General features: G+C 42.4%; 1 protein-coding gene across 1 annotated transcript in view; it reads left to right on the top strand.

The window, feature by feature from the left end:
• Positions 1 to 12,560, top strand: part of FRAS1 (Fraser extracellular matrix complex subunit 1) — a 464,327-nt gene that overhangs the window by 423,563 nt on the left and 28,204 nt on the right. The window contains exons 62-66 of the mRNA XM_025384816.1: positions 1,132 to 1,319; positions 2,468 to 2,743; positions 5,012 to 5,244; positions 7,141 to 7,301; positions 9,889 to 10,103. Coding sequence (XP_025240601.1) covers positions 1,132 to 1,319; positions 2,468 to 2,743; positions 5,012 to 5,244; positions 7,141 to 7,301; positions 9,889 to 10,103 — 1,073 coding nt within the window. The remainder of the gene's footprint in view (positions 1 to 1,131; positions 1,320 to 2,467; positions 2,744 to 5,011; positions 5,245 to 7,140; positions 7,302 to 9,888; positions 10,104 to 12,560) is intronic.

The raw sequence follows: 12,560 nt of genomic DNA, 5'->3' as shown, positions 1-12,560 counted from the left end.
ACAGGGACGTTTAAGTCTGCAGAAATTTCTGCTGGCTTTTGTTCAGTTATGCCCTGCCCACAGAGGTGGAGTCTATAGAGGCAGTAGGCCTTCCTGAGCTGTGGTGGACTCTGCCCAGTTCGAGCTTCCCAGCCACTTTGTTTACCTACTCAAGCCTCAGCAATTGTGGATGCCCCTCCCCCCACCAGGCTACAGCCTCGCAGGTCAATCTCAGGCTGCTACGCTAGCGGTGAGCAAAGCTCCGTGGGTGTGGGACCCCCCCGAAGCCAGGCATGGGAGAGAATCCCCTGGTCTGCCCGTTGCTAAGACCATGGGAAAAGTGCAGTATTTGGGCAGTGTCCCATTTTTCCAGGTACAGTCTGTCACAGCTTCCCTTGACTAGGAAAGGGAAATCCCCTGACCTCTTGCACTTCCCGGGTGAGGCAATGCTCCGCCCTGATTCGGTTCGGCCTCCATGGGCCGCACCCACTGTCCAACCAGTCCCAATGAGATGAACTAGGTACCTCAGCTGGAAATGAAGAAATCACCTGTCTTCCGTGTCAGTCACGCTGGGAGCTGCAGACTGGAGCTGTTCCTATTCAACCATCTTGGAATGGTCCCCCAAAGTGGGTCTTTAAGGCTTGAACCCTCACCCATTCCAGGTCACTCACCCTCCATGTTACCATCTTTGTGGAGCCTGGCTTAGTAGATAACCTTGAGCCATTGCTTCTCAGGAGACAGCTTTGAAGGGTATCTGTATGTGCAAGCCCTTACAGCCAAACACGAGCTCATGCAAAAGTGTAAGGGGGAAAGAAAAATTAAGCAAAAAAACTCATAACCAGGGTGAAGTGTATTTTGGATCATAGATTTTTATTACTGCCAGCCAGTGTCAGGCAGGGGCCATTAATCCTCATATGGTGTTGAACAGTAAATCTGCAATACTGAGCCTCTACCACAGGTGGAATTTGGTCTGTAAAAAAGATTCCTCACTTGAGATGGGGCTAAAGTGATTAGCAGCCACTGCATTTATAGAACACTGCTAAAAAGAAAGAACATATTTTAACATGATGTCTCAGCAGTGCCAAGCTGCACTCTCTTGGGTATGTTTCCTAATGAAGCCTTTGCTCTCTTTTTGTTCTGTCCTTGTTGAAGGTGTGGATCATATCTTTTTTAAAGTTGAGATCCTGTCCAATGAAGACCGGGAATGGCATGAATCTTTCTCATTAGTCCTTGGCCCAGATGACCCAGTGGAAGCAGTTCTCGGGGATGTGACTACTGCCACAGTGACGATTCTAGACCAGGAGGCAGCCGGGAGCCTCATATTGCCAGCACCACCCATTGTGAGTTGCTTGACCCAAAGGATTGCTGTTTTACGTCTCAGTGACTAGTAGATGAGAACTTGAGAGAAGTACTCTATTTCTTTATTCTTCTAACACAGTGGTTCGCAACCAGGAGCCATCTTGCCTTTCATTCTCCCCCTTCCAGAGGACATTTAAGCAATGTCTAGAGAAATTTTTGGTTGTCACAGTCGTCACACCAGGTGCTAGTAATAGTATCTAGTGGGTAAAAGCCAGGGATACTCCTAAACATCCCATACTGCACAGGGCAGCGCCCAACAACAAAAGGAATTATTTGGCACAAATGTCAATAGTGTTGAGGGTAAGAAACCCTGTTCTGACCTAAAAGTGAGACCAAATCCTGTTGGTGTCTTAGTCTGATAAAGATAGAAAATATAATACAATTGATCTTCTCATTTCTTTGATGGGACTTAGAAGAGTAAGAACGTAATACTACGTCATATCTATTGTCCCACTTACTCACCATATTTATAGAATTCAGTACCTGCAGGAAGGTAGTACCAGATTTCCTAACTTGGGGTGAATAGAATGAATGCACTGTCCTTACAATTAAGAGGAAAACACCTAGAAGTTGCCAAGGAAAGTGTAACCCGTAATTGTGAAGCAATCAGAAGTCTTCTAACTTCTGCTAACTAGTCTCTATGTTAGAAAAGAATGACGATTATTTCCAAATGTGTCTCTTATTTGGCCATGGAAGAAATATACCACCTCGATGTACTCTTATTTTGCCAAATGTTCTACTATATACCATCAACTATTTAATGCAACTTTAAACTAGCAACTGTTATTCATTACACAGCTTTGGTTCCAATGTGCAGGAAAGTCAGAGTATTTTTTTACATGAGTGATAGGGCTCTGATTTAGGAATAAAATTAAAAGTATAGTAAAGCTTCTAGCCCAACCAGTAGAAGGATCTTCTCCACCACTAAAGATCTACAGTATCAAAAAAAAAAAAAAGATCTACAGTATCTTTTAAGGATGCCTGGCAAACAATTATAAAAACTTCTCCTGTTATATTTTAAAGAATCCCTAGACACTAAGAGATCTTGTGGATCTCTAAAGAAGGGGGCCTTAGTTCTCTGATCTTGCTGATACCCAACCTGAACTGAAGCTTTGTTGCTCTTTCGCAGGTAGTCACACTTGCTGACTATGACCATGTGGAAGAAGTTACCAAGGAAGGAGTCAAGAAATCCCCCTCCCCAGGCTACCCGCTGGTCTGTGTCACCCCCTGTGACCCTCATTTCCCTAGATATGCTGTCATGAAGGAGCGCTGCAGTGAGGCCGGCATCAACCAGACATCTGTGCAGTTCAGCTGGGAAGTGGCTGCCCCCACTGATGGCAATGGGGCCCGGTCTCCCTTTGAAACCATCACCGACAACACACCATTCACCAGTGTCAACCACATGGTAGGTCTGGGGGTCTGGACCTGGTTCTCCCTCCCTGGGTGAGAACTGGTGTTCTTTGTTACTCAGATAATCAAATTCCTTATGGTCCATGCATGGCATTTGGAATAAAACAAATAAGCAGGTGCACAGTCTTTTTACCCTTATACATAAGAAAAGATTATATGCTGTAATAGAAACCTAAGCTAGTTAGAAGACCTGTTTGCAAATCCTGGTGCTGCCTATGTTAAACTAAGTAATGTTAAGAGGTTGCTTAATCTCTCTGAGTCTCAGTTTCCTGATCTGCAAAGTAATAATTCTTCTGCTTAGCTACTTTACAAGGTCATTGAAAAATGTGACCTATAAATGACAAAGTCAGTGAAAAACTCCAAGTAGGCACTGTTTATTACTATTAACGTATCTTCAATTGTTCAATAAGTATTAGCACATAAACTCCTTACGGACATGAACCAAATTTCTACCACATTTCTATAATGCGGTAGAAATGTGGCCCAAAATGGCCAGCACATCAATGGCACATAGAGGGGACCAGTTATTAAATAAAAGAATAGAATGGTTGCTGAATGATCAGCACTTTACAAAGCTTTATGGGAGGCCATGAAAAGACATTGTGCAGCAGTTCCTGTCCTCGAAAAGCTTAGAGACCAACACCCCTGACACCATCAGAGAACAATGGATAGTATGTTTTCCCAACCTTAACAAACAGTCCACCACAGTGATCCTGCACATCACACTGACAGAACTGATTCCAAAAGTGAGCTGAAAGCCATTGAGATTCAGGCTTAGTATAGTACCTGGTGTGTGGTAAGCATTCAACAATTCTTGCCTACAATTATATCAGTGATATATCATATCACTGAATGATTTTAGACATCAGAGATATCTTTCAGACCAAATTTCTCTAGATTTTCCTGTTTATTCCACAGTTTATTCCCACTGTAGTAAGAGCTTCACTGGGATGGGATAATAGCAGAGGAAAGCTGTTGGACATAGATGGGAGGCTTTGGATAATGCAGGGTCATTCATACCCACTCTCTTTGGCACAGCTTGTTCAGAAAGGCCCGAAGAGCAATTCTTTTGCAACATAACCTAGCTCAAATTTAAATAGTCTTCTCTATTATTAAAAAATCAACATGGCAAGACTTACCAGCTTGTTGTTTCTTAAGTATCTATTTCTCTCTTCAACAAAACCGTAAAGGAGGTTTGATCTGGTTGGAGCCAAATGTACATTTTTAACAGATAAATTTATGAGTTTATGCTTCAGGTTTCCTTCTTGCAATGAATTTGTGACTAATACCCTTTACCCTAGATTCCTTTGCTTTGTCTTGATTTCTTCAATTATTTATTTAATGCCATTCTATTATATGCATTCTTGTAGGATGCTTCAAATCCCTTCTGTACTAAGTTCATGTATATATAAATAAGTAAAGCATTGGCAGCTAATTTTAAAAAAAGTTTAATGGAAAAATCTTCTTTAATTTTTAATGGACTTCAGGGAAAATTATTTTCATGGGTAAAATTTTTAAGTTTGTGTGATTGCTTTGTGGGAGGTCTGTGGCACACAGAACTACTGATTAATTTTTCTTGTTATATACTTCCCTATGTAAATGCATACATTTTCATAAAGAGTCCTGGTGCCCTACATTGCCTCTGCACAGATTGAGTTAGGCACTCTTAGGGCTTCTGTATGTTTAGGGACTTGGAGGAATCTGTGGAAAGACCTTCAAAGGCTAGAAAGTGTCAGAGGTCAAGTTCTCAGCTTCAAGTCTGCATGTTACTATAACCCTTGCAGTGTGTGGTCACTGGGTAGGGAGATGGGATGGAGGGAGGATAGCAGTAAGATAAAAAGACCATGATAATTCCTGGGAAGGAAGAATGTTTCCTCTGTCTCCTGACATTATGCTCTCAGCAACAGTGACTTGGAGGCCAACCAGTCTTGCTGGAAGCCTGAATAACACTTGGGTCATCCTTCTGCTGAGCCTAGTATATAAAGAGAACAATACTATTAATGGAAATCACTCATCTGTGGGTTCACATCTGTCTAATTATTCATTGACTATCTTACCCCCTTAGGCTATAAGTACTCAATGATCTGTCTTGAGTGTCTGGTTCATAGTTAAAAGTCAATACTTACGTGATGAATGAATGACTAGATGGAACAATCAATGGATGGGTGGATGGATGACCTTTACAGATTACCTTGAACCAGATCATATAAGGAGCTGTTTAAGTAGCGTACTCACATTGGAGGTGATTTATTCTCCCTGGTAGGTCCTGGACAGCATTTACTTCAGCCGGAGGTTCCATGTGCGTTGTGTGGCCAAGGCTGTGGACAAGGTGGGCCATGTGGGGACCCCCTTAAGGAGCAACATTGTTACCATTGGAACAGACAGTGCTATCTGCCACACACCAGTGGTGGCTGGGACATCCAGAGGCTTCCAGGCTCAGTCCTTCATCGCAACCTTGAAATACCTCGATGTCAAACATAAGGAGCATCCGAACAGGTCAGGCAGGTGGTGCCTTCCACCATGCGTAGGTTGAGGTGAATCTCAGGTCTCCTTTGTGTGTTTCCCAGGATGATCAATAAGTGATGCTTCTGCACAATAAAAATGTGATGATGAATGTGTCAGTAAAAGTTTAAATCTGTGAAGATCCCTCAAGCTCGGGCCCCCTGCCTATCTTCCTAGTCTTTCCCTCACCTTCGCAGTTTCACCTGCCAGTCCAACCACAGGGAATCATGAGTAACTTCCCAAGCGCTACAAACTCTTACAGGTTGCATACCTCTGCCATACTGTTACCTCAACTCTCCCCAGCCCCCTTCCACTGGCTGGAACCCTACTGTCCTACAATACCTACTGCATGGCATCTCTTCTAGGGACATTTCCATCATCTCCCCTAATTTAATTTGGAGGCCTCCCCTTCTGGCTTCTCTGGCACCTGTATATGCTTCTTTTAGAAGATGATTAGCATTCACTCTCTCTGTCCTTTAGTAGATGGTAAGGCCTGAAGGCCAGAGACCATGAGTTTGTATTTTGAGTATCCTCTGCCCAGTACAGTGCTTCTTGGCATCTAAGAGGCACTCCTAAATATCTACTGAACAAATGAATAATAATGTAGAAATTAGGATATATTGGACTTAATTTTTTTCTGTGCCACCATGATGGGAAATGGATGTTTTCATTTTTGCATAGCAAAAAAGAATTTGTGTATGCTATGCATATTTATTAAACACTATAGTATTTAAACGTGTGCCTTTATAAGCAACTCCATTGCTCATAAACTGAGAAAAATGAGTTCCTTTATATGAATAAAACATGTTTGAATGAATATGCACACACTTCTTTCTTTCCTGACATGGTAAAATGTATCTTAGTGATCCCTTCCTAGAAAAAAGGCCCTCCTCTTCACTTCCAAGGTTCTGATTCCTCTTAAAAATGTGGCTCTTTGCTCAAGAGACAAGCTATATAAACTCAAAACACACTGTCAATAAACACGCTCAAAATTTAAACTGCTACAATGACAAAAAATGCAATGCATAAGTACAGTTCTGTCGTGTCGCAGTCTTAACCAATGTTTATTAAGCTCATTTCTTATTTAGAATTGTATACTATGTGCTCTGGAGAAACAAAAGAAGTGAAGGAAATGCTCCGTGCCCTCATGGTGGGGAGGCAACATAAACAGAGTCTGAAAACATTCGAGAAATAGTAGCCAATATAAAGAAGTTGCACATTTCCTGGTCCAAAGGCTGCCTAAGAGCTGAGGATGTAGATCAAGGAACAGCACACTGCAGACTGAGGCTGGCAGGGCTGGACGCGTGCTGCTGATAGGACTTACAGGGAGACTGGAGAGAGAAGCCTGTTTTCAGTTAGGAGAGACAGTATGAGTAGCTGCACATTGTAATTCCTCAGATTTGGCTGGGTGGAGGAATTGGTTTTAGAGTTTAAAAGCTCAACGATATATTTTTGACTCAAATACTTAAAGAAATGTGAGTGTCAAGCTTACCTAACTTCCATAGACATTCACTGTGACAGAGCAGGGGAGCAGGCCCTCTACAGTCACTCAGCTTCAGCTCCTGAAAAAACAGAGTTTCCATTAAAAAGCAAAGGAAAGCTTTAAAGTAATTTGTGGTTGTGATGTTATCTTTTCTTGTATAGAAAAAAAATCTATAATTCTAGATTACTGTCAGTCCTGTGTCTGGCCGGTCTCTTAGAGGGAAGCAATGATACTATCTATATATGTATACCCCCTGTTCAGACAGAAATCCTACCTGGAAAGCTTCAGGAAGGAAAAAAAATGGTAGTTCATTGGTGAAGACAAATTAGGTGATGAGAAAGAAGTATATCCTATTGACCATTTATAGCAGTCAGCTAAACATTTATTTCTGCCCTTTTTCCCCCTAGAATCCACATTTCGGTGCAGATCCCACACCAGGATGGAATGCTGCCCCTTATCTCCACCATGCCATTGCACAACTTGCATTTTCTACTGTCTGAGTCCATCTACAGACACCAGCACGTCTGCTCCAATTTAGTGACCACCTATGACCTGAGAGGCATCTCAGGTGAGATTGACAAGTTTAGGACTGGTCTTTCCATGCTAGCCCAGTGCAGTGACTTTCAGGATATGCCAGAGTGAGGAGAACTGCTTTTCATGTTTTCTGGTTCTCAGAATCCACACATTAGTGGTTTTCTTTCCTAGCACACATGCACATTCCATTAGCTCAGACAATGAAGTGGACAGAAAGAAACAAGGACTTTGGAATCACACCGGTTCAGATCCTTATTCCACTGAACAAATATAGTTTGACCTTTCTGAGCCACTGTTATCTATAACATGGGAATAACACTTGTTACCACTCAAGATGAGGATTAAATGCATTGACATTTTTAAAGCACCTACTATGGTATGTTTTAGTGTCTTCATTCCCTTAGAATGAGCATGTTTACATTGGTGCTCCAAAAACCTGTTTTAAAAAGCTAAAGTGAAGATGCTATAGGATGAGTTCTCCAGAAGCAGGAGCTGAGATGGAGTTTGGGGTTACAAGATATTTATTAGGGATCAATACTTGTGAAAGAGAAGGAGCAAAACAGGATTGGGCAGAGGGGGAAGTCAAGCTGCAATGCAGGCTGAAAAAGCCATCTCGGCCATGGCAGGGAGCTCTGGAGAGACTCGTCCTACTTCCAGCTGACACAGCCAGACCCTTATAGCCTACCTAGCTTAGTCACTGGATGCAGGCTGCCCCGCAAGGGCATGACCTTGGGCTGAGCTAATGTGTAGCTGACGCAGAGCTGAAGGAGCTGACAGCTGAGGCAGCACATCTCTGTGTTCACCACAGCATTTGACTTTACAAAGAATTCTGTCCATTTCCATTTACCTTAGCAAGTGCACATTACATGCATATTTCCTCCTTTCACAAATGATGAATCATTTAATAGTGTTTTTGAAGACAGAAATGCATTCATATTCTCTTTCATATTCATTAAGCATCACTTTTGGTCATGATGGTCTTTATACAGTAGCAATTAGCTGAGTACAAATTATTTGTAAATCACTGAGCTACATATGAAAGTTTAATTGGTCCACATTTGTAGCTAGTGGAAGAGACATACTATGTTTAAATACTAAACTTTGCACCTTTTCCTACTTAAAAGCAATTAAATTCAAGACATGTTAATTGAGTACCTAGTCATCATGGGACAGAGGGCTGGGTGCTGGGTGTCAAGCATTCTAAGATATTTATCAACCCTTTTATTTTTTTTTATTTTTTTATTTTTATTTTTTTGAGATGGAGGCTCGCTCTGTCGCCCAGGCTGGAGTGCAGTGGCCGGATCTCAGCTCACTGCAAGCTCCGCCTCCTGGGTTTACACCATTCTCCTGCCTCAGCCTCCCTAGTAGCTGGGACTACAGGCGCCCGCCACCTCGCCTGGCTAGTTTTTTTTGTATTTTTTTAGTAGAGATGGGGTTTCACCGTGTTAGCCAGGATGGTCTCGATCTCCTGACCTCGTGATCCACCCGTCTCGGCCTCCCAAAGTGCTGGGATTACAGGCTTGAGCCACTACCCCCGGCTATCAACCCTTCTAAAATACTACAGTCGCTTTTAGTACTATAAAATTTTAACCTGGCCAGGCGCAGTGGCTCGTGCCTGTAATCCTAGCACTTTGGGAGGCTAAGGCGAGTAGATTGCCTGAGCTTAGGAGTTTGAGACCAACCTGGGGAACACAGTGAAACCCTGTCTCTACTGAAAACACAAAAAATTAGCCAGGTGTGGTGGCATGCACCTGTAATCACAGATACTCAGGAGGCTAAGACAGGAGAATCGCTTGAACCCAGGAGGTGGAGGTTGCAGTGAGCCGAGTTCGCACTATTGCTCTCCAGCATGGGTGACAGAGCAAGACTCTGTCTCAAAAAAAAACACAAAAATTTAACCCTAATATTCTAAAATTGTATCTGTATTCAGCTCCCTACTATATAAAGTTCTCCCTTAATTTAGAGCCATTCATGTGCTTGGCAGCATTTGATTCAATAATTTTTACCTGTCACAGGTGAGAGTTACAGGCATCATTAGTGAGCTATTTACTTATTAACAAAAAATTCAGACTTTCCCCCCAAAGAGGTCAGAAACTATGAGCAAGAAGAAGTAGTCAGATGTAGATATGCTGGGGTTTTTTTTTTTTTTTTTTTTTTTTTTTGAGATGGGGTCTCAAAAAAGAAATTTTAAAAATCACTCTTAAAATAATAATTCCCCAATGAATGAGCCATACAGTAAATCCATTTCTTCAGGACTGGTGGGGACATATATGAAGCACAGGACCAGACTTGCCAGGTGTAGCAGGCAAAGCTTCAGAGTGTTTTCCTTTCCAAGTTCTGCCGCCTTCATTCATGGTATCATTTGCTCACCTTTTCCTCCATGGTTCCTGTGGTCTCTTAGAGGTGGAGTCCTCCATTCAACATGTGGCAACAGCAGTTAGCAAACACTTTCCAAGATCCCTCACATTCTCCCTGCACATTGGGAGCCCTGGGTTGCTTTGTTAGTAGGGTCTTAGGTGACTGAAAGTGCTTTTAGTGTGAAAGGGTGAGCTCTTCGCCCCACCCTGCTCCTTGGCGTCCGCAAACCAAATTATCATTCCTTGTTCTTCCCTCCCCGGCAGAGGCAGGGTTCCTGGATGATGTGGTCTATGACAGCACCGCCCTGGGGCCTGGCTATGATCGCCCCTTCCAGTTTGACCCCAGCGTGCGAGAGCCAAAGACCATCCAGCTCTACAAACACCTGAATCTGAAGAGCTGCGTGTGGACCTTTGATGCTTATTACGACATGACTGAGCTGATTGACGTCTGTGGGGGCTCTGTAACCGCCGACTTCCAGGTGGGTGCCCTGGGGCTTGTCTGAGGACTCTGCATATGGGTGCCATGGTCAGCCTTGTTTGTTCCTGAAGCACTTCAGGTAGCACTTTGCCTCCAGAACTGGGCCAACCAACTAACGGAGTCTTCTTTATAAGTCCCTCAAGCAAGATCTTGGCAGCACTGAAGCTAGAGAAGGCCCCAAAAGTCCTCTAAATCAAGTTAATGTGGAAAAAACTTACTGTCTGGCATACTCACTTATATAAAAATCCAATATTTACTTCTCTAGGCATATATAATTTTATATTTATAATGCATATATTTTGGAAAGCCAAAAATATTTACATTATTACTACATTGATGTATTCTCTTCCCCACCTGGGAAAATGTGTCAGATGACACAACCTGTCTTTCAGAAGACAAGAAGAGCACTGTTGTCCTGTGCATTGTGGAAAGATAATTGCTTAAAATATTTTGGTTTCACACCTATTCCAAACTGCAAGCCCCTACAAAAATAGACACTTTCTAAAATATATATTACCATTAAACATTAGTGTATTAATCTATTCTCACACTACCATAAAGACATACCAGAGACTGGTAATCTATAAAGAAAAGAGGTTTAATTGACTCACAGTTCCACATGGCTAGAGAGGCCTCAGGAAACTTATAGGGGAAGGGGAAGCAGACATGTCTTACATGGTGGCAGGCGAGAGAGAGCAAGCAAGAGCAGGGAAAACTGCCTTGTAAAACCATCAGATCTCATGAGAACTCACTCACTATCACAAGAACAGCATGAGGGAAACCATGATCCTATCACCTCTCACCTGGTTCCTCCCTTGACATGGAGAGATTAGGGGGATTACAATTCAAGGTGAGATTTGGGTGGGGACAGAAAGCCTAACCATATCAATTAGTGACAATTGAAAAATTTATAGCAAGAAGTCATAGTCAGAGAAGGGCAGTTATATCAAAGGGCCAGTGAGACTAGGCTAATCTGTCCTCATGGGAAAATTAATTCTAAAACAGGTTCTATCCAGTTTTGAGCAGTTATCTCAATGAGCTGAAAACTAGTCAGATGTTTGTTCTTCATTTCAAATCAGGTTTATTCTTCATTTCAAATCAGGTTTATCCTCACTGAAGGAGAGAAATTATAGAGGGATTTAGAGTAATCATTTAGAGAAAGTGTCTTTGATTAAAATGTGTCGTTTTCTTTGTGGTGCGTCTCAGCCTGGTTTCCTCTCATTTTGTATGCACTACTGCCATCTACTGAAGAGAATTTTAAGGCATTCATAGGTTTTCCATTTCTCCGGTTGCATAACCTTTCACTTTGGAAAATGCAAACCTAAGTGATTTGTTTTTTTCCTGGCTTCTCAAAATTTAGTATTCTCTGTTCTTTATGCTTTTGCTGTAATTACATGTTTGAATATTTTTGTTCAGAATATGCTTAAAAACCTCAAAGACAAGGATTTCTTATATGTATATATCTCACTTTTAAACCGACACAGAAAAAATATATACACAGAAGTATTTTGTTGTCTATTTCTTTGAAAATAATTGAAATTACTGACATATGGTAGGAAGAATATAGAAATTAGCACTAAGGCCTAGTTGGTACCTTTTGCTATTAAATCAGCAGACTTGGACAAGACATAACCTCTCTGAACCTCATCTGAAATTGTACTAATAATCTCAGCATGAGAGGGTGCCTTTCACAGTGTGCCTGGCATAGAATAGGCATGCAGTAAATATTTGTTGGGTTTTTTTTTTTTTTTTTTTTGAGATGGCGTCTCGCTGTGTCTCCCAGGCTGGAGTGCAGTGGCCTGATCTCGGCTCACTGCAAGCCCCGCCTCCCGGGTTCACGCCATTCTCCCGCCTCAGCCTCCCAAGTAGCTGGGACTACAGGCGCCCGCCACCACGCCCAGCTAGTTTTTTGTATTTTTAGTAGAGACGGGGTTTCACCGTGTTAGCCAGGATGGTCTCGATCTCCTGACCTCGTGATCCACCCACCTCGGCCTCCCAAAGTGCTGGGATTACAGGCTTGAGCCACCGCGCCCGGCCGGGTTTTTTTTTCTTTTTAAAGGTAAGTAATATCATGAGGGCTAAAGGAGGATAAACAAAAACAAACAAGGGAAAATTAATTTTGCCAATCAGCTAGAGTTTATTGAAGTTCCGATAGTGTGATTGGAGCAGGTGTATTTAGCAAAACCTGTGTATAAGGGACAGAACATGGTACAAGGTCCAAATAAAATCTGGAAATTTTCTTTAAAAAGGAAATAAAAGGGCCAGGAACAGTGACTCACACCTGTAGTCTCAGGACTTTGGGAGGCTGAGGCCGGAGGAACACTGGAGCCCAGGAAGTTGAAGCTGCAGTGAGCTATGATAGAGTCGCTGCACTCCAGCCTGGGCTACAGAGAGAGACCCCATCTCTTGAAAAACAAACAAAGTAAGGCATGTCAAAGTGGAATTTTTCAATGAGTGT

The sequence above is a fragment of the Theropithecus gelada genome, chromosome 5 (genome assembly GCF_003255815.1).
Source record: "Theropithecus gelada isolate Dixy chromosome 5, Tgel_1.0, whole genome shotgun sequence".
Lineage (NCBI taxonomy): Eukaryota > Metazoa > Chordata > Mammalia > Primates > Cercopithecidae > Theropithecus > Theropithecus gelada.
The sequence above is the reverse complement of the archived record's forward strand: the minus strand, read 5'-3'. Positions and strand labels throughout refer to the sequence as shown.